The sequence below is a fragment of the Eptatretus burgeri genome, chromosome 11, assembly GCF_056783735.1.
Source record: "Eptatretus burgeri isolate ZD-2024b chromosome 11, Ebu_testis_v1, whole genome shotgun sequence".
Classification (NCBI taxonomy): Eukaryota; Metazoa; Chordata; class Myxini; order Myxiniformes; family Myxinidae; genus Eptatretus; species Eptatretus burgeri.
Window position 1 is genome coordinate 35,823,283 of NC_140971.1, and position 22,994 is coordinate 35,846,276.

General features: G+C 44.8%; 1 protein-coding gene across 7 annotated transcripts in view; it reads left to right on the forward strand.

Moving 5' to 3' along the window:
* The first annotated feature begins 6,964 nt into the window (after positions 1–6,964).
* ZYG11B (zyg-11 family member B, cell cycle regulator) overlaps positions 6,965–22,994 on the forward strand; it is a 108,557-nt gene continuing 92,527 nt past the window's right edge. For 4 of the 7 annotated variants that reach the window (XR_015049214.1, XR_015049215.1, XM_085845991.1 and 1 more), the window contains exons 1-3: positions 6,965–7,291; positions 8,049–8,214; positions 20,500–20,768. Coding sequence is in view for 5 of the 7 variants with exons in the window: in XM_085845991.1 (XP_085702117.1) it covers positions 7,289–7,291; positions 8,049–8,214; positions 20,500–20,768 (438 nt within the window). In the remaining 2 variants the exon portion in view is untranslated. Of the gene's footprint in view, positions 7,292–7,481; positions 7,716–8,048; positions 8,215–20,499; positions 20,769–22,994 lie in introns of those variants that run through there. The other 3 variants (XM_085845990.1, XM_085845992.1, XM_085845994.1) reach the window with 3 other exon arrangements.

Consider the following 22,994-nt stretch of genomic DNA (forward strand, 5'->3'; position numbering starts at 1 on the left):
TCTCTCTCTCTCTCTCTCTCTCTCTCTCTCTCTCTCTCTCTCTCTCTCTCTCTCTCTCTCTCTCTCTCTCTCTCTCTCTCTCTCTCTCTCTTTCCCTCTCTCTCTCTCTCTCTCTGATATATCATACTCTTCGCAGAGCATCGGTGCCGCCGAAGCAGCTTCCTGAGCGAGGGTTGCACTGGGTGGTTTGCCATTGCCTTCCCAGGAGTAGTTGGGGGGCAGGAAATTGTAATTTGTTCATGATAACTCGCCCACTCTTCACGAAGGACACCGTGCGATCTATAACGTCCACCAGCTAATATCGACAGATCGGACGCCAAGTTTAACGTCCATCCGAGGGACCCTACCCTACCTGTGAAACACCGGGATGACGGGTTATAGCCGTGTCAGGATTCGAACCCAGGCTAGAAGGCCGAGCGGCGAGTGTGCATGCCCCGAGAATTACTTGTACTGACGAATACAGAACCGAATAGATCCACAGATCTCTATAAAAGGGGCTGTACACAAAATACGTGATGTTTTGGGGGGTGTTTCCCGGAGTGTCAGAGTGGCGTGGGCGTGGCTGTGGGAGTGCGCGTGGCTGTAGGAGTGGGCGTGGCTGCAGGAGTGGGCGTGGCTGCAGGAGTGGGCGTGGGCGTGGCTGTGGGAGTGGGCGTGGCGTGGTGTGGGGGAGGAGCGTCAGAACTAGTCACGTGACACATTCTTCATCTTCACGGACATGTCTGGGATTTCCCTTCACCACAACCGGACGTGTCAATTGAGAACATCTTTTCTTTTGGTTGAATTAGTGCAAAAATGGCGGAGGTGCTGTTTAAATCATTAATTCGAAGCGACGTGAGCGCATTTCGGATTCCTCGGCCTGCTCGTGGGCTTTCCGGCACAGGGACCTCGCTATCGCAATTGCGATGCTTCCTGGTTTCTGGAGCATCCTGGTTTTGCCTGTATTACTTGAGAGAAACCATGTTCTATTTCCAGACTTCGCCCTTTCCAGCTCTTGTGTTGCTTCTGATCCGCGTTGTTGTTGTAGAAAATCTGAAAACACTGTGGAGGAACACTCAAACTTAGGGTCAATACCCCTGGGCGCTCACCTGGAAGCGGCTGGATAAGATAACCAGGGAACCGCTAGAAGGCAGGAATGACCCACAAAATATATAATGGAGAAGAAAGTAAATACCTGTGGATTTATTTTTCAACGCAGTGAACAAACTTTGGTTCATCATGGGTGATAAAAGTAGTGGTCAAGTTTCATCGGAATTGTGTGTGTGGTTTTGGAGAAGAAAGTGAATACATATTTTGGGGGGCAACCCCAGAGAACCCCTCATACCCCAATTTTTGTAATGTCGTGAACAAACTTTGGTACATCATGGGTGATAAAAGTTGTGGTCAAGTAACATTGGAATTGTGTGTGTGGTTTTGGAGAAGAAAGTGAATACATATTTTGGGGGGCAACCCCATATAACCCCTTATACCCCAATGTTTGTAATGTCGTGAACAAACTTTGGTACATCATGGGTGATAAAAGTTGTGGTCAAGTAACATCGGAATTGTGTGTGTGGTTTTGGAGAAGAAAGTGAATACATATTTTGGGGGGCAACCCCATATAACCCCTTATACCCCAATTTTTGTAATGTTGTGAACAAACTTTGGTACATCATGGGTGATAAAAGTTGTGGTCAAGTAACATCGGAATTGTGTGTGTGGTTTTGGAGAAGAAAGTGAATACATATTTTGGGGGGCAACCCCAGAGAACCCCTTATACCCCAATGTTTGTAATGTCGTGAACAAACTTTGGTACATCATGGGTGATAAAAGTTGTGGTCAAGTAACATCGGAATTGTGTGTGTGGTTTTGGAGAAGAAAGTGAATACATATTTTGGGGGGCAACCCCATATAACCCCTTATACCCCAATGTTTGTAATGTCGTGAACAAACTTTGGTACATCATGGGTGATAAAAGTTGTGGTCAAGTAACATCGGAATTGTGTGTGTGGTTTTGGAGAAGAAAGTGAATACATATTTTGGGGGCAACCCCAGAGAACCCCTTACACCCCAATTTTTGTAATGTCGTGAACAAACTTTGGTACTTCACGGGTGATAAAAGTTGTAAACAAGTTTCATCGGAATTGTGTGTCGTTTATGAGAAGAAAGCAAATACCTCTTAAGGTTGGGGCAACCACCACCCACCCCCTGTAAACTCCCTCCGTAGATGCCCTCAGACCCCGATTGTTTTAATGCTGTGAACAAACGTTGCTCCATCATAGGTGATGAATGTTGAGGTCAAGCTTCATCAGAATTGCATATGTAGTTTCTGGGAAGAAAGAAAATACCTATTTTTTAATTATAGAGCAAACACACAGAAATGCACAACAAGGGGAGCAGGAGACAAGAGGGGTGGGAGAGGGAAGGATATTAACAGTGGGAAACACAGACATGAGGAGATCTGTGGAAGGCAGAGGGATAGGGTGGGGAACATGGGGGTAAACAAGATGGACATTACAGGGACTTTCAGGAAGGAAAGCAGAGAATTTGAAGGAGGTGGGATTTGGGGTAGATTAACGGGGGTAGAAAAGATCGTGGTTTTGGATGGGGGAAGAGAAGAGATGGTGGTGAACAGCTGTTTTGAAGACCTGGAGGGAAGAATGGGATTAAACAGAGTGGGAGTTTGTTCCAGAGGCGGGAAAAAATAGGAATGAAAGAATGAAGGTGAGTAGTGATTCGTGATTTTGGTGGTTTTACTAGAAGGGGTTGCTGGTAGACCTTGAGCGCCCTGCGGAAATAAGGTAGGGGGGGGACAGATAGAGCAAGGGGGCGAGACCAGAGAGGAGATGGTAGAAGACAGAAATACCACCGACCTGCCTGCGGTGAGAGAGTGAGAGATCCAAAAACTCAACCTCATCGCAGGAGATACCAATGATCCTAAATGCCTTCGTTTCCATGGCGTGAAGCCAATAAAGGTGAGAGGCAGGAGCACCAGCCCAGAGGGGAGAACAGCACTGCATCAGGCTGTGGATGAAAGCTTTGTATGTGGTCAGGAGTTCAGGTGGGCCGAGGAAGGACTTTGGACGACAGAGGATTCCCAGTTGGCGACTGGCTTTGGAGGCCAACTTCGAAATGTGGCTTTCCCAGGAAAGATCATGGCAGATAGTGAGACCCAGAAGTTTTAATGAAAGGACTTCTTCCAGAGGATGTTTAAAAAAATTTTTAAACCAATGTCACCAGCTGTTGGACGACTCGGGCCGAGTCTGGGATAGGGAAAGGGGTAGTGTAACGGATTTTAGAATCCGGTCTGATGAATGCATCCACACATCCAGGTCCTCAGACAGTTATTTCCTCAAATGCATGTTCAGATTATCCCCATCCCCATGTCTCATGGGATCTGAAATGTGATGCGTTGAGAAGGGTAAAGGATAGATCCCCTCTCTTATGGGAAGCTTTTTTCTTTACGACAGACATGTTTACTCACATTCCTTTCACGAGCTCTGAAGCCCGCCCTCATTTTTCCTCAGCAACATTCTTTCACGAGCTCTGAAGCCCGCCCTCATTTTTCCTCAGCAACATTCTTTCACGAGCTCTGAAGCCCGCCCTCATTTTTCCTCAGCAACATTCTTTCACGAGCTCTGAAGCCCGCCCTCATTTTTCCTCAGCAACATTCTTTCACGAGCTCTGAAGCCCGCCCTCATTTTTCCTCAGCAACATTCTTTCACGAGCTCTGAAGCCCGCCCTCATTTTTCCTCAGCAACATTCTTTCACGAGCTCTGAAGCCCGCCCTCATTTTTCCTCAGCAACATTCTTTCACGAGCTCTGAAGCCCGCCCCCATTCTTCCTCAGCGGAAATCTTTCGTGAGCTCCGACGCCCGCCTTTTCTGAGAGGGCACGGGTCGTCATGGTAACCGTGCCCCAATGGGGCGGGTGAGTTTGGGGCGGACGGCACCCCGTGGAGACGGCCCAGGGATATAAGAACAAGCGAGAGGTACGTTCAGAATAGAAAAAGTCTGACCAGAGAAAAAGTCCGAGGAGAAAAAGTCCGAGGAGAAAAAGTGAGGAGAGAAAGGAGGGGAAAAAAGGGTTCTGAAGAGAAAAGCGAAAGGAGAGAGGAAAAAGTAAAGGGTGAGAGAAGCGACCAAGAAGCGGGTGTCTGACCAGCGCCGACGAGACAATTGGCCCTTCCCAGTGCTTCGGCAAGCGAGCGTGTGGTGCACGTGTGGGTGTGAGCAGCGCCGCCAACAAGTGAGGCACGGGTCGATCACCAACAACACCACGGTCTAAACCCGCGACGGACAATCTCGGTGCCCTCCAGACTTCGACTGGTGTTCAAGCTGCCCCGCGAGAGGGTGCACGGCAAAGCTGGTTGCAGGCGACGGACGTGACATGCACGCACGCATTTTCAGGACGTTTTCGCTTCATGGACGACTTTCTGGTGAGGGAGACGATTCCCCCCTCCCCTCCCCTGAATGATCTGCTGGGTACCCTCGTCTGTGTTTCGCTGTAAGTAAGTCAACCCCCGATAAGCATCTGCTCTTTGTCTCTTTCCTGGCATTTTGATTGATTTTGCTTCGAAATTCATTCTTTATTTACATCAGCAAATTAAAAGCTCTTTTTATTTATTTATTATCTTGCCAAAACGAAGTTTTTGCAAGATATGTTAGTCAGCTTGTATGTTTTATTTTATATTATTTTATTTTTTTTGTTTGTCTGTAATCACGTATAAAAAATTCTGCAGAGCACAGTTATCATTGGAAATTTTTGTAACTTCGCATATCAGAGGCCTATAGAGGTCCCTTTCAGCGCATAAAATTTTGAAGGTCAAGGTCAAGGTCACTTTGTCGCAAATCAGGGGAGTCGAAGAAACCCTTATTTTTTGAATAATTTTGATCGGATCGTCTTCAAACTTCATGGGAATATAGTTCATGGTCTAGTGTTCAGCTGATTAATTTTTGGTGGCGATTGGCCTTGACCTTCATGGTTAGCGCCTGAGGTCAAACATATTTGACCCAAAGGTCAAATTTTCAAGTTTTAGGAACCATATCGTGTAGTACCTCAAATTGAACACCTCGATGAGTGCTTTCTAGATATGTCAAGCTTGAGACATTATGACGTCATTTGGTGACGTTATGAGGCAAAAGCATATTTTTCATGGTTACTCTTCGAACGATTCTCATCGGAATCTCTCGTAGGCAGATATTCCTCAAGGAGTCGCTCCTGGTGGATAGCAGCTCTGTTCACTTCAGTGTGACCTTAAAGAAGTCACACGTGGTCACCTTTTGGCAAGATACGGGTCACCCTGCAGGTGACATTGGTTTATTTTATTATTTATAAATTATTTGTCGATTTCCAACCAGTCCCTGTTTGTCCTTTCCTTCCATTGGTCTAGCATTGTTCGAACCGAGATAGACTGGGAGGAAATTACCACAGATTTGACCAAAAAATTGTCGGCACACACCAACTGTTAAAACGCTCGGCCGCCCTAATTAAAATCTAATCGAGATAACATTGGTACTTTGCCGAGGGCGTGCTCCCCGCTCAGGTAACCACGTGACCTCCAGTTAAACGGAATAATTCGACAGTGGACACTGGAACTCGTGGTTGACTGGGTGGCGTTTGTGGTTCTAAAACAACCCACCATACCATAACTTTAATTGTGAGCGGTGGCCCCAGGTCCGGCCCAACCGAGGACAACCAGGGGATTAATCCCTCTGAGTAACAAGCTGGTGGGTGTCTCGGTATCCATGACCGCAGCAACAAGAACACACACACACACACACACACACACACACACACACACACACACACACACACACACACACACACACACACACACACACACACACACACACACACACACGCACACACCTCTGATAGTATTGATAACGAGGACGGAACAGCTTATTGGGGAGCACACAGACCCAACAGGGCTGTCTAATGAAAATTCCACATGAAGCAAACCTCACCTTATAATATTATTATTATTATTATTATTATTATTATTATTATTATTATTATTTCTAGTGTGTGCCCGTACGTGCAAAAAAAAAGAAAAAACTTTCAAACAAACACACAGTCTGTTTCTTCGCTCTCGTAAACGACGACTGCATTGGGGCATTGTGTTTATCTATAAATGCGCATAAGAAATCAAGAAATTATTATAATACAGTAAGTCATCACTCTCCGGAAACCCGTACGTTGTAACCCGTAATGGGGAACGTGGCTGAGGATCTCTCCCCAACGGCCACGCCTACGCAGCAACATGTCCTGCCATTGGTTGGTAAATAAATGGCCATAACTTGGGAACCGCTTGTCCGATTAATATCAAACCTTGAAAAGGTACATCCTCAGGTCCCCAGCAATATACCTGGCAAGTTTCAATTAGATCGGACCAGAGGTTGTCGAGAAACAGCGGTCACAGACCCAGAGATTGCTGGAATTATAGATAGATTATAATTAATATTATTACAGTGCTGTAGAAAACCGATTACACCATGACGTCATGCCAGTAAAGCACAAGACGTTTTTCTAGATGACCTGCTCCGCAACTCTCTGTCGGAAATTTCACCCTGAATTATCCACCTGGTGACTCGTCCAGGTAATAACGAATCGCACTCGAAATCTAACGAGCCAATCACGACAAGCACTATTTATCTCTGGTTGATGAACAGTTTTTAAAACCGATTGATTTGCTTCAATTCCACGAGTTAATTCAGCGAAAAAGGACGACATGGGAAAGTACTGATGAAGGATATAATTAGTTTCCACTAACAAAATGATTCAAGCGCACGAACTTATCTATTGAAACTATTTAACAAGTATTAAATAAGTATTAAATCACGACAACGACGCTTCACGATGTTTTACTGGAATTGGCGTGACTCATTTGGGGTTTCAACTTTTGAAGAACAAGTTGCCTCCGGGGCTGCGGTCTTCGGTTTTCGAACGGAGTACAATGCGTGTATCTGCCTCCAGGGCGTTTGTTTCGTGAAGGATCTTCCCCCCGGGTGCCGGGGTGGCCGGACGGCCGAAGCAGGCGCTTTGGCGCCGCTTTTTGGCATCAAAACAACGGGCGCGTGAAAATAAATTTTTATGTGTAACAAGTGCATGAAACTAAGGAAAAAAATATCTTGGAACTGTCCATTGAAATTAGTGTGGAAATTTCCGTGGCAAATGCACAGCAGTTGTTGGTGCACTCCAGATTTACGGTGCACCTACTTCGCAGGGCAGAACGAGTCGAGTGCCGGTGTTTGAGGCGCTTCTCCAGCACGTCGAGGCCGCGATTTGCTGCTCCCTCCGAATCGTCATGGCAAGTGTTGTATCTCCTTTTTAATGCGGATCTTTCCAAGGATTGGATGAAGGACGATGTGAGGAGCGTTAGGGATCGTTGATTGGAGGGGTGATGCAGGTGATTTTTTTTTGGAGTTGGAAGTGAAACGTGAGGGAGATGATGCTGTAAGGGAAGTGGAGGGTCGTCGTGATGCAGTGGTGGAGAACGTGATGTAGGAGATGGAGAATGCTGGTGGGTGAGGATAATGAGATAATGCCGGAAGTGGAGGATGACGTTGATGAGATGTCGCAGGTTGAAGGTATTGGTGGAGGTGATGAGTTGATGCAGCAGATGGAGGGTGAATAGGCAGCGTAGTTGCGATGGGGTAGCGGGGCCGCAGTTGGACGCAACAAGGAATGAACGATCAGGAAAAGAGGAGGGGAGGAAATGCAGCAATCTGCAGGTAAGGAGGTTGCGGTTTGGTATGGTTAATGGGGTGAGGTGACAAGGTGAGTAGGCATCGTTGACGAGATGATGTGGAGGTGGAGGTAAAGAGGTGAAAGGGGAGGGGGTGTTGGAGGATGAAGGTGACTTGTTGAAGCGGGATGTGGAGCACGAAGCTGACAAGGTAATTCTGGAGGTGCGGCAGAGCGGGCGATGAGGATGACGTGGGATTTGTTTGCGCAAAATGACTCGTTGATGTTCTAGGTAACGAGGCTGGTTGTGAAGAGGTGATGCTGCAAATGATTGTTGACATGATAAGTGAATTTTTTTCCCGTCCTCCCCATGGTTGTAGGAGGAGGGGACAGCATACTCGTTGGTGGACATCTGCCTGGACTATTTGTGTACCAACTTGGAGTTATACTGCTGGATGGGATTGGATGGCTCTCTTACTTTAGTCGACCCTCCTATATTTCCTCAAGAGCTTGCAGAGCGACTCCTGCAGAAACTTGCCCTTGCAGGTGCCTTGGATGCAAAAAAAGTCGATACGTACACTGGTTAAGATTCATCCTTTGTGAAATGAAGCCATTTGACTTAATCGTGTACAGCTGCACTTCTGACATCACCTTCACTTATGACAGAAGACCATGAGTCGGTTGTTTGATTAGGTTGAAATTTTAAACTTGCCCTTTTAAGTTGTCTTAGAATTAACTTCAACATTTATGCAAAAGCAGTCAGGTGAACTACCAATAGCTGAGAGAGTCGATCGAGGTGGCAAGGAAGGGCTTTTAGAGCAGTTGCAGGTCGGAGTGGAGGAAGTTAAACAAGCGAAGGCAAAGCTCTGGGACCAGATAATGTGCATTGAAGAGTATTGAGGGAGGTGGCAGAGCAGATGAGCGAGACATTGACCAATATCTTTAAACAGCTGATTGGAGTGAGGACACGTGCCGGAGGATTGGAGAGCAGCAAATGTAACACCGCTATTTCCGAAAGGATCCAGAGAAGAATTAGAGATCGATACACCTGTTAGTTTAACTTCATTTCTTGTTGGAGACATTAATTCGGCATCAGATGGGGAACTATTTCGATAAATTTAAACTAATTAAAGGGAGTCAACTGTTTATTTATTAAATTCCATGTCGAGGCTCGTGTAAGAGCGAATGCACAGAAACGTATAACGAGGCTGGAGACAAGAGGGGCGGGAGAGGGAAGCACAAAATAGTGGGGAACAGATACAATAGTTCTGTGGGAGTGGGATGGGGTAGGGTACATGGGGTAAAAAAAGATGGTACTATAGGGACTTTCAGGAAGAAAAACAGGGAATTTAAAGGAGATGTGTTTGGGGTGGATTAACGGGGGTAGAAAAGATCGTGGTTTTGGATGGGGGAAGATATGAGATGGTGGTGAACAGTTGTTTTGAAGACCTGGAGGGAGGAGTGGGATTGAAGAGAGTGTTGGAGTTTGTTCCAGAGGTGGAAAAAATTGGAATGAAAGAGTGAAGGTGAGCAGTGATTCTTGATTTTGGCAGTTTCAGCAGAAGGGGATTTTTAGCAGACCTTGAGCGCCTTGCAGAAACGTGGGGGGGGGGGGGGCAAAGCCAGAGAGGAAACGGTAGAAGATAGACTATTGACCTGCCTCTGGTGAGGGAGTGAGATACTCAAAGACTCATCTTCATCGAGGGAGATACTAATGATCCTAAATGCCTTGGTTTCCACAGCGTGAAGTCGAGCTAGGTGTGAGGCAAGAGCACCACTCCAGATGGGAGAGCAGTACTCCATCAAACTGCGGATGAAAGCTTTGCAAGTGGATAGAAGCTGAGGTCTGCCAAGGAAGGACTTTGCACGATGTAAAATGCCCAGTCAGCGACTGGCTTTGGTGGCCAGCTTTGAGATGTGGTTTTCCCAGGAAAGATCGTGGCAGATAGTGAGACTAAAAAGCTTGAATGAAAGGACTTCTTTTAGGGGATTATTCTGAAAGGAGGTTGGGGGGGGGGTTCCAGATGGTCCTTTCAGAGGGACATACGTTGTGAGATTTTTCAGGATTGAAAGACATATTCCAAGTGTTTGTCCAGCTTGTGATTTTTATCCAGGTCTGCAGAGAGGATGCTGCCTGCTGAGCAGATGGATGAGAGATGGTATAGCAGAGGGTGGAGTCATCAGCAAAGAGAGAAAGAGGATTTTCCAGAGAGTCAGAGACAGGCCCTCTGAACAAACGGACGCCAACGTTGTCAGACGGAATGAAAACCCGTCATTCTTGTGACAAAAACAGCTAAAATTGATGAAAAGGCGGCCGAAATTGAAACCCACAGTAATTATGGTCGCAACAGCAGATATAATGGAAACCAACATGTTTATTCTACACACAAGAATGGTCGTGACGGAAACAAGAACGGACAATCCCAAAATAGATTGGTGGGGAACGGAAGCAAGATTGGTTATTTCCATCGCGAAACGTCTGAGAGCGAAACAAAAGCGGTTCATTCCGGTTACTGTAGTGCGAACAAGATGGCGGATGCAGTAGAACGACCTGTTACGGTATGTAAATTTTTATTGCTTTTGCCTCGAGCATAAATGTAATATAGATAATATATAGTGGGTAGTACCTGATGTAGTTTTAACAATTTATTAAACCAAATTTTGTTGTGATGATAATGTTTGGTTTGCCTGTATTTCGAGCCCCCGAGTGTAGGATCGCTAGTTGTGTATGCCCAGTTCAACATAGGGGATCGTGTATGGGATCTTTTTACAGTTTTTACTTCATATTAACTTTGTGATTTTATTGGAATTTGCAATTTATTATTACTATCAAATTTTACCTCTTGCAAATATAAACGATCAATCGTCACTGATCGCTGCAGCATGGGGGCACGAATTACACGAAATGTCAGCCACACATTAAGTCAAGAGGGCGCATTTATCGCTGCTTGTATAATATCCCGTACCACAAACGGGTTTTCATTAACAGACATGATATATTCAAGGCAGACTACGTTAAAGTTAACTTACCATAACTACAAGAACTTTTCAAGCCGCCACGTTTCCCACGTTCTGGTAACCGGAATGAATCGCTTTCGCTTCGGTCTCCGCCGTTTCGCGATGGAAATAACCAATCTTGCTTCCGTTCCCCACCGTTCTATTTCGGGATTGACCGTTCTTGTGTCCGTCACGACCGTTCTTGCGTGTAGAATAAACGTGTTAGTTTTGGTTTTATTTGCTATTGCGACCGTAATTACTGTGTTGGTTTCAATTTCGGCCGCTTTTTCATCAATTTTAGCTATTTTTGTAACAAGAATGATGGGTTTTCATTCCGTCTGACAACGTTGGCGTCCGTTTGTTTGGGGGGGCCTGAGAGAAATCATTAATGAAAACCAGAAAAAGCACAGGGCGAAGAACACTACCTTGAGGAACTCCAGCCTGGACGACAAGAGAAGACGAGAGAATTCCATGAAGTCACGCTTTGACTGTGACAGGAGAGGAAGTCCACGAGCCATGGGTGGAGATTGCCTTGGACACCATAAGAAGAGAGTTTGGTGAGCAGTGCACAATGCCAGACATGGATAGTGAAAGCTCGTGATATGCCAAGGGATATGGCTCTGATCTCATGTTTGGCATTTTCGACCTCCATCCATTGTTGGGAAAGCAGAAGCTGCATATTCAGGGTAGAGTGACTTGGTCTGAATCCATATTGATGGTCAGAAATCAAGCCATTGGAGAAGAGGAAGGATTTGATGTCAGAAACAATGATGGATTCCATGACCTTGCTGATCATTGGGATCAGACTGATTGGTCTGTAGTTGCAGGGATCAGTTTTTGCACCTTTTTTATGCAGGGCAGTAATGTTTGCTGATTTCCAAGCAGATGGCAGATCTTGAGAAAATGAGAGGGTGAATAAAACAGAGGGTGAGCAAGAGCAGCAAAGCAGGTTTTTAGAACACGAGGGTTGATGCTGTCTCGACCGGTTGCAGAATCTAAGTTGAGGTTTGATAGAAAGTTCTTGGCAGGAGACCTTAGCAGGAGAAAAGGATACAGAGTCTAGGAACAGCTGGGTATGACAGGGTAAGGTGGTTACAGAAAGTGATGGGTTTGGGACACAAGATTTAGAAGCAAACACAGAGTTTGGGAATTCAGCCTTTTCGCATGCAGTCAGCTATGCAGCCATTTGAGGTAAGGGAGGGGATGGAGGGGTAACATACACCAGAGACAGATTTAACTAGACCACCAGGATTTGGAGGAGGGAGACAGGTTTGAGAGTTCAGACTTGAGATGAGAAATGTTTCCTGGTGGCTCTCCTGAGGGTAGACACACATGAGCTTTGTGGAAGTAACTGAGATTGCCTTCAGTTGGATTTGCCTTCCGTGAGGCGAAGGCAAGTTGTTTCAGGACAACTGCCTTGTCACAAGCTTTGGTGTACCATGGGTGGGACGAAGGGTAGGCCAACTGAAGACGAGTTGGGATAAATCTGTGCATGAGAGAGAGCAAATTTATTTGAAAAGATTCCCAGGATGAATTGATGAGTCAATGAGCGTAGAAATCTGAGACCAGCCTAGAAGTTTGATGGGTGCTTGATGACCCTGCCAGTAGGCCTGAGTGAAATTCCCGACTCGTCGGTGCTGAGGTGGTTCTCTAATAACAGCCAGAGAGATGACAGCTTTAACAAATATATGGTCAGAAGAACTGATTGGAGCAGAAGAACAACAGTTTTGAAGGAGCAGGAGTTAGAGACATTGAAGGAAGGGTAAACAATATCGTACCGGGTCATGGTGGAATGAAGTTGGTTGTGGTACACCAAGGAGCAAATTATATTATGAAAGTTTACTCAGAGGTTTTGAAAAATAGATACAGGAAATTAGAAAGTATGAGCAGAGTGATAGATGTCAACCAATGGCTGGAAGAATGGTGTTGGGAGGAAGGTTTTACATTTACGAAGCAGTGGGAATCATTTACGGGACAAAGGGAGTGTTTCCGGAATGATGGCCAGATGTTAACTGGAAAGGGAGCAGCAAGGTTTGCAGTGGGAATTGAGGAAGGAATTCAGGCTTTTTTAGGTCAGCGAAGGGTCTTGAAGTTATTAAGGAAGGAAGAGATGGTGTAATTGTGATGAGTAAGGCCAAGCAAGAAAACAGAATTTCAGTAAAGGAAAAATTAAACATATTCTTTACCAATGCCAGGAGTTTAAATAATAAGATGGAAGAGCTTGAAGCCAAAGTAGATAGCGAAGAGTACGATATAGTTGCAGTGAGTGAGACATGGTTTAAGGAGGAGAGTAACTGGAGGACAGGATTAGAAGGCTCCAAGGTGTATCGGTGTGATTGGAAGGAGAGAATAGGAGGAGGAGGAGAAGCAATCTAGGTAAAGGACAGCATTGCATCAAGAGAAGGGGGTGACATTAAGGAGGGAATTCATGTTGAGGATTATGTGTGGGTAGAGATTAGAGATTGTAAAAACAGTAAGATACTGGAAGGATGCTTTTGTAAGGCTCTGAGTGTAAAGGAAGAGGAAGAAGGAGGAGTAAATGAAGAATTCAAAAGGGCATGTGGTCAAGGAAGAGGATTGATTATGGGGGATTTTAACTTGCCAGGAACAGGGAAAGGGCAGAGCAGATGAGGATTTCCTAGTTTTAGTCCAGGATTGCTTTTTAACCCATTTTGTAGATAAGCCCACGAGGGAGAGTGCAGTGTTGGACCTCCTTTTAAGTAACGATCGCAATAATGTGGAGGAAGTGTAGGTAGGGGAGCATTTAGGAACAAGTGACCATAACATTGTATGTGCAACGACTCTGTTAAGGGTTAGAGTTCAGGATAGTTGGGTAAGGCTATTTGATTTCAGGAAGGGAAACCTTGAGGGTATGAGGATATAGTTGGGTGATGTAGATTGGGAGACTCTAACAACAGGACAATCAGCATCAGAGAAATGGAAAACTTTCAAGGAGCAAATGTGCAGAGTGCAGAGTAAGTACATTCCAATCAGGTATAAAACTAGAAGTAGGAAGAGACCAGGGTGGTTGAGCAGTGAGATAAGGAACGCTATTAAGGAGAAGCAAAAGGCATGTATTGGGTTTAAAATAACAGGACTGGAGTTAGATTTATATCACTATCGAAGTAAACAGAGGCAAGTGAGGAAAATAACTCGGCAAGTCAAAAGAGAGTATGAGAAGGACATGGCTAAGAATATTAAACATAATAGCAAGGTTTTGTTTAAGTATATCAGGTGAAAATAACAGATTAGGACCAGTGTGGGCCCATTGAGGAATAGCATTGGGAGAGTGGTTAGTGATGAAAGTGAGATGGCAGGCTGATTAAACAGGTATTTTTCTTCAACTTTTACACAGGAATGCAGTTAAGAGAATTGCCAGTAGCTGAGAGTATTTATCAAGGAGGTGATGAAGGGCTTTTACAGAAGATCCAGGTTGGTGTGGAAGAAGTAAAGGAACAGCAAGGAAATCTAAGAGTAGATATGGCTCCGGGTCCAAATAATATGCAACTGAGAGTATTGATGGAGGTGGCTGAGCAGCTAACCGAGATGTGAATGTATATTTTCAAAAGCTCAGTGGAGTTAGGATAGGTACCAGAGGATTGGAGAGTAGCAAATGTAACACCACTATTTAAGAAAGGATCCAGAGAAGAATTGGGAAACAATAGACCTGTTAGTTTGACTTCAGTTGTGGGGAAGGTATTGGAGATGGTAATTAAGGACTGGATGAGGAACCATTTAAACAAATACAAACTAATTAAAGGTAGTCAGCATGGGTTTACCAAAGGTAGTTCCTGTTTAACAAATCTTTTAGAGTTCCATGAAGCAGTGTCTGATTGGGTGGATGAGGGAAAGGCAGTGGATATAGTATATCTAGACTTTAAGAAGGCATTTGATGAGGTACCACATCGTAGGTTGTTAGCCAAAGTGAGGGCTTGTGGAGTGGCTGGTCAGGTAGTTAATTGGATTGCAAACTGGCTTTGTGATAGGAAGCAAAGAGTGGTTGTGAGCGGGAGAATGTCTTGCTAGGAGGATGTAAGTAGTGGGGTACCTCAGGGATCAGTACTCGGACCATTACTATTCATTTGGAGAGTGGGGTGAAGAGTAAGCTATCCAAATTTGCAGATGACACTAAACTTGGAGGTGAGGTGGATATCAGAGGTGGTGGTGATCAGATTCAGGAAAGTATTGAAACTTGCATATATTGGGCAAAACATTGGCAGATGGAATTTAACCTGAGCAAGTGTAAGGTGTTGGGGATGGGAAAGAACAATGAAAATAGAGATTACAGGATGCAAGGGGTAATTTTGGAGCATGTCACACAGGAGAAGGATCGAGGGGTGGTAATAGATATGGGAGGTAAGCAGGCAGCACAGTGCTAGGCAGCTATAGGTAAAACAAATAGGGTTTTAGGTTGTATTTGGAGGAGGATCATTTATAAATCACAAGAGGTGGTGTTAATATTGTCCAGGAATTTAGTGAGGGCCACATCTAGAATATTGTATGCAATTTTTGTCACCACAACTCAGGAAGGACATAGATGCTATGGAGAGGGTTTCGCGCAGGGCTACTAGATTGATTCCGGGCCTCGCTAGACTCAACTATGAGAAGCGGCCGAAGGAGACGGGGCTTTATTCACTTGAAAGGAGGCGGTTATGAGGAGATATGATAGAGATGTTTAACATCATGAAAGGTATATATAAAATAAGTGCAGATTAATTATTCAACAGAGTAGACAGTGATAGGACCAGGGGCCATAGCCTGAGAGTAAAGAAGAGGAGAGTTAAGATGGTAGTAAGGCAGGGGTCTTTTACTCAGAGTGTAGTTAATGCATGGAATGGTCTCCCTGGAAAGGTAGTGGCAGCAGAAACGGTAGATAAGTTTAAATTAGAATGAGATGGGTACCTGGAAGTTATGGAGATAGAGGGGTATAGGGATGTTGACAGGACTTTTAGGTAGCTTGAGCATTGATGGGTGATTGTGTGCATGTGTACAGAGTGCTGTTGGTGGGGGTCTCGTCAAGGGGTGTTGTGTGATGGATGTTGTATGTTTTTATGCAAGCCCATGCCCCCTCCCCTGGGTGGAAAAAATATACAAAAAACCTACAAAAAGTACAAAAATAATAACCACTTAATTAAAAAGAAAATTTTGTTTTCTTATTTTGATCTGATGTTGAAAAATTAGTGTGGTGTTGATGTGGCGCAGGCATGATGCGTTGAATGGCCTCCACCTGTGTCTAATTTCCTTTTGTATCTTCGGCTTGGTCTTAATTGTAGATCGTAGTCCCAGAACACAATGAGTCCCAGGTCTTAGTCCAGTCTTAGATGTAATATAATACATCATGATTTTAGATATGTTTATTTCCCTTGTCCTCAATGAGTTGTCCTGCCATACGTCATGCCAACATGTGACCTTGTGTTTTTGGTTGCTTGATAAATTCATGTTGCAGTTCTCGTGCTGCTAGCATGTGAGGTGATACCATTTTGAAGTTTTCACATGGGTGTTTAGGTCTAAAAAGATCCTCTCAGTTGCTGCTAATCACTGTGGCTTTACACACCAAAGAACAACTATTTTTGAAGTTAAGATGTGTGAAGTTTAGTAAACTTCCAGCTTTTAAAATGGATCTGTACTTCATGCAGACCTATTAGTATTTTCATTTGTCCAATGGACAAAATTTCCTGTCTCAGACAGTCGGACTACTATTAAAGGGGAGCCGAAACGCAATTTTTTCTTTCTTTCTGAAAACCATTGAAAATCATTAATCACTGTCTAATTTGAAGCTAAAAAATTGGAATTTTTTTGCCAATCACAGTGTCGAAAAAAGCCCGAGAGTGTCGATTTTCGATTTTGCCAGTGATGTCACATCTTGAAGCCATGTTGATCCAAATGGCAGCTTTACATGGAGAAATAGTGCAAGTCTAGCTTGGATTCCGATACTGATTCCTCCGTCATTAGCAACACTGAAGATTCTCAGTATGTTGAAACTGATCAGTGGGATTTTTAATAAACTACTGGAGACAAAATTAGGAGTAATGGAAATGCCTCCGGTGGGGGGAAGGGGAGGAGGGGTTGGGGTGGGGTGGGGGGAATTGTGGAGCCGTATAATGTAGAACCTTGTGCGAGAGATTTGGAGATAGAAGGCGGAAGTGTTCGTGGACATAAACACTGGTCTATGTTCACTACAGATTGGTAGGTTTTGTTTTATTGTTCAATTGCCGGTTTATATGGGATTTGTATTAATTGATAAATTGGTTATATTACTCGAGCAGGAATACCTGTCATCGCCCGACAGCCCGGACACTGCAAACAAAATGGGCGATGAGTGCTTTGCCCCACCATCGCAGGCTAACCGGGTCTCTTGTATGTTATGGGATTATCCCGTTTCATGCTTGCTTTGAATCCGCATTCTCAACCGTCACTAAAGGCCCGGTCACACCTTGACGTTTTAGCCAGCGATGGCAACGTATTAAAATTTATGTAAAACGCTGGCTTACGTTGAACTTTTGATGTTTTTTTTTTAAAGATTCAGACGTATTCATAGCGACTTGGTCTTATGTATAACGCATTGGTAACGGACACAGAACGTTTCGTTGTGTTATAGATAACTTATACCAACGAATGCTGAACCTGTTGTCGGCCAACACAACCGATGCCCAACGATAGTCTAACTTAGGCATAGCGCGTTGCACGCATCGCCGACGATGTCGTGACGTAGCCTATTAAAAGGCTGACGCACAACGATTCGAATCATAACTGCCGTAGAAATGGAAGTGTCAACATCGCGGTCACACCTTGGCGATCTTGCCAGCGTATGCCGACCTAAGAAAAATGTGTAAAACGTTGGGGCACGTCAAATACGGGATGAGTAAGTTTGGTATACGTGAGTAGAACGCTAAAGTACGCTATCATAGGTCGTAGTAAGTAGAGTACGTCAAGAAATTTTAAACATGTTCAAAATTTTACGACGTACTCGGCGTATGACACACGTTCCGCATGCGATGGGGATAAGTTTTACACACGATATGTGGACGCTTACACACGTCCACAAAGGCTACTTATAAGCTACTCATAAGTCGAAACACGTCGCGGTAATGTCTTTTTTACGCGAAACTTATTTCTAACTTATGTTTGACGTGCTTTGAACCAATTCTTTACGTTGTCCCAACACACATCGACGTATGTAGACGTATTCCAATGACGTCTTCCGGTCGACAAAAAAAATAAATGAACGTGTTTCTAGCTTACAACTGCCATATAAAGACGTGTTCCCAGCGGTTTTGGGAATTGGTATATAAAAATGCTGCTCATAAAAGGGGAACCCAACAGTGTTTTCCAGTCCTTTTTGAGTCGATGTCCATGTCAGCAGTAACAGTATCAGTATCAGTATCAGTATTCGTATTAGTATTAGTCGTAGTTTGTTCATGTTGGCAGTAGTAGGTGAGTGTGAGGGGGAGGGTGTGGGTTATGATGGATCGTCCTTGCGTCCGCGTGTCCACGGGTAGGAGACATCTTTTCACCATTGTTCGAAGTTCTTCGCGGCTAATTTTTTATGGGGCTTTTTCAACAATGAGCTATAGCTTGTTTTTACGATTTCGGTCTATTCATAACGGGTTGGACAAATGCACAATGAACTAATAATGTGCATAGAGCGCTTTGATTACTTAAAAATACGATATAACAACGAATAATTATCGTGAAGCCGGCGTTCACAAACTATGCCCAACGATAGCCTAACTTATCCATATCGTGCGGCAGTTTATCTTTGCCGGTGACGTAGGGTTTGCTATTCATAGGCTGCCACTCAACGATTTAAATGGCTGCATCTCCACTATTGAAAGTAGACGCTTGCGCTCAACAATTGGATTTTTTTACACTCAACGACTTTTAAACGGTACCACTCAGCTATTTTCATTGTTTACAATGAATGAGTTAAATTGCTGTCGCTCGCCTTTGTTTTTTGGCGCTGGGGTTTGGAAATTTGAAGTGTTTCATCTGAACGTGTTAAAACGTTCAAACTCGACTATTTTAAATAGACGCTGCCGATGGACAATTGGAATCATAGCCAAGCTAGACATCGAAGTGTGAACATCCTCGTCATGCCGAAGAAAAGTTTGAAGAATGCTGCAAATAAGTGTCCTGGCCGTGGCCGTGGACGCTGACGCAAGGACGATCCATTATACCGACGTCTTTCAGCCTATGAGTAACTTAAAAGTAACGTCTGTCGATGTGTGGCAACGATCGTGTAACGTGCCAACAACACGTTAATTATAGGTTAGAAATAAGTTTCGGGTACGCTAAACATTACCTCGGCGTGTCTCAACTTATGATTAACTTACAAGTAGCATGTGTTGACGTCTGTCAACGATCGCAGACCGTGCATACAACTTGTGGCCAGCGTAGCGGAACGTGTGAGTCATACGCCGGCATACGTCGTGAAATTTCAAGCATGAAAAAATTTGAGGACAACCAAAAAGTACAACGTTTAAAGCCAACGTACAACGACGTATGGCAGTGTTTTTCAGCGTGCTCTCAATGTTATCAAAACTTACCCATAACGTATTCAACGTGTGCCAGCGTTTTAGAAAAAAAATTCAAAAATCGGCATACGTTGGCTAAAACGTCAAGGTGTGACCGGGCCTTAATAGGTACTCTCGCTGGTGTTTGTTTTTCAAATGTTTTAGCATATTGGATATATGTGATGACCAAGGTCTATTGAACAAAGTGAGCTTGCAACTTTCGGACTGTCTTCTATAACCTTCCCAAAATAGTTCCAAACTGCACTTCTGGATCTTGTGAACCACATGTTATCAAAACTTTGTCAGTGGATGTTTTGCCTACCCATCCATCAGCAAAACAATCGACACGCTTTACCGGTCAACTCTAAACGCCTTGCTGTTCATTTAAAATAAACACCATTGAGGCGTGTTTAGTTTGCAAGTGACTTGCTTTTGCTGCTATATTGGAAACAGGACGCCCCAGGGGCGTGTTCTTTTTCAATTAATACATTACCAGGCCATGTGTAACCAGAACATGCCCAACAGGGATGAAATGTTTTTTTCTATGAAGTAGGAATCACTCGGAATAGACGTTGATTCCGATTCACCACTTGCCATTCCTTTTAATTCCATGGTTGGAATTGAGTACTTTGTATCTGGCACTTTTTAACAGTCGGAACTGCTGCTAAGGTCAATTCCGCAGTTTAAATTTTGAAATTCACCTCAGGTCAAGAGATTGAAGAGCTTATCGCATGTATGGAAATTAAATAAAGCCATGAACACCGGTGCTCTAGGCGTTTATGAGCGTTGCGATGTATACAGCGATTCGTAGGTATGAAGATCAGGCATTCGATGATATGAGTGAGGAAAGTGGAAAAATAAAACAAAAAATATTTGAGCGCTTTATCGTTAAGAAACCGTTGCGGCCTGTTCCGAGTATCGGCGTTATTGAGCTGGCCAAAATAAGTGGCGAATTAAGACTCTAGCGAGGGCGAGCTAGCTGACCCGAGGGGTTGACCAAGAATGAAGCCCTGATAAAGGATAATTAAAAAAGTCCATAAATTATCTTCAAAAGGAGTGTTTAAATTTACCTAAACACCCAGTTTTCATTCGTGCACTCCGTTGGAGTTCCCCCTCGTATGAATGCAAAGTTTCAGGCTGCTAGGTTTCACAGTTATGGAGGAGACACATACATTGATGTACACACACATTTCATAGTATATATTTATTTTCATTTACAAAAGTAAATAGATGTGCTTAACATTTTTCCTGTGAAATCTTCATGTTTTTGCCACAAAAATAACTCAAAATTCCATCATATCATCTCATTCTCTCTCCGTAGGGCTTCTGACGGACAAGACGGTGAGCATATTCCGAAATTCTCGGTGTCTGCGCCTTCGTCGTGCATGTGTTCGCCGTGCACGTCTCTCTGCCGTGGCATTTCGTCGTGCGCTGGCTGGCCAGCGTCTGGTAGAATTAGATGCACGAAGTGTAAATGCAGACCTAACAGTGGCTGATATGGTTGGAGCGCTTAGTGGTGTGGGTACACCCGACTCGACTACACTGTCACCACCACCACTCGCTGCTGCCTCTGTTGCTGCTTACAATACGGTACTTGTACACTCCTACTCAACCTCTCTTATGAGGTTCTGGTTGTCTCGGCTACTGGTGGTAGCATCATTGACTTGAGATACTTGGCCTTCAATTCTGTTGTTGGTGTTTTCCCCCTCTCTCTACTCTCTACTGTTCCTTTTGTCCTGTTGTGTCTTGATCCATTCAGCATACTAGTACTAGCTCTTCCACAAGCCTCAACTATGTAAATAAAAATAAAAATGCTGAAATTTTGTCAGTTAGTTATATTTGTGAATAATGGCCATCTGGCATTGCTGTACTAATATCCTTCCTTGTGGGGATGCCATTTCAATGATGATATTACACCAGTCCACTAGCTCAAGTTTATATTTGAGTCGTTTGAGAACCATTACTGACAAACCTTCGGCCACAAAAATCCTTTAAATCTAAATCCCGAATTAATCCTTTATGTTTAAAAAAAAAAACCAACTGCCAACCCCTCTGCATCAGGTGTATGAGATACAATTAAATGGCTTGATAAATATTGTTGTGGGGCCGAGTTTCGGTGGCGAGCACTACCGCTAGGTGGAGCAGTAGAGTCAGCTCCACCGAACACCCGGAATCTAGATCGTGCTTCTCGGAGAACTCCGAGAGGCACGGGTCCCTAATAGGACCGTGGTCGCCAATACTTCGGCGGCGTGAGGTAGGGCCCACTTGTCTAACTCCAATTTACCTAAGTACTCACGCCGTCCAACTACCGGGGAAACCACACCCTCAGCCGACTCTGCCCGATCCGAGTCGCGGTAACAGCTCAGATCCGGCGTAACCGAGTGGAGTTATCAGAGCCGCGCCGCACCGAATGCACAATTTGCTACTTCCCAATTTCTCAACACGCAGCGTGCTAAGCCAATGAAAGAAACACAAAAACGAGCTGAAACATTCAACAAAATGGATATTTATTTACAATAGGCAGGGAGGGGAACACAGAAGAGCAGAGTTAAACCGACTCTCGAGAAGAAATGCAAATAATGTGAAAGGCACTTAAATAATTGCTACTTATAGACTGGGCCCACAGACACACACGCACACACCAAAAGAAATGATGGCCGCGGCCTTTATTCGGCCCTTCAGCTCGGGAGGGAAGGCGAGCCGAAGTCAAGAGCCTACACTTGCACCTGCCCGCCTCGTGCGGTCTGGTCGAGCTTGTCTGGTGGTGGGACTCGAACCCACCGCCTCAACGCAGCACCAGGGACGAGGGACAGAATGGACAACGCCAGCCAGCACGAAGGCGGACGAGGCAGGAGACGACGAGGCGATAGGTGCTCAAGGCCGGAAAAGCTTCCACGGATCCGACGACACCAGGCAAGGCCGACCCAGCCAGCCAGATAGAATGCCCCGATCACTATTCCTCTCCTGTGGTGGGAGTGATTTCTTCCCTGGCCACTCGCGTCCTGATTGGACGGTTGCGTCGCGCGATTTGCTGGCCGTCCCTCATTGGACAGGCCCACGGAAGGCGGGGCGACTCCTACCCTTCTGGGTGGAGTCCCGATCTGAGGCGATGAGCCTCCTGATTGGACGAAGGGCACGCCCTTGCCCTCGTGGGTGGAGACGGCTCTGGAGCGAGGGCTCCCACCCACGTCTGCAGCCAGAAACACGTGCGCTATCGCGTCGGTGAGCGAGGCGACGGTGCCGCTGGTGTTGTTGTTGTTGCAAGTGATGTGAAAATGTGAAAGAAAACCCTGACTATCAAAATAACTCTGCAGCGCATGGACATTTAATTCCCATTAGACTAGGGACGGGACCCTAACTAGAAACACGTACTTACCGATATAACTTTTCTATAAGGACCTGAATGTTGAGTGCAGTGAGCTTCCAAATTTGTAACAATATTACCTGAGATGCCTTTTTAACATTTGCCATTTTACATGTGATTCTTTACCAATGTGGTTTTGACAAACGATGGCCCATTTTGAGCGTGATGAGCGAGACAGTTTGCATTCAGTTATGCATTTTACCTCGGCCACCGAAGGTGGACGGAGGTTACGTTTTCACCCATGTCTGTTTGTTACCTGGTGAAAGTATTTTATCAAGTATGTTGGTCTGTCCCGTCTGTTTGTCTGTCTGTCACATGATTTTTGTCCACAGTTTTTAAGCAATCGTTCTGAATTTTTTTGTGTGTGTGTATGTAGTTTACCGGCCAAGGACAGCGATTCACATTTTTGGTCAGGATCAGGATGTGGATCCGGATCCCGGAATTTGTTAAGT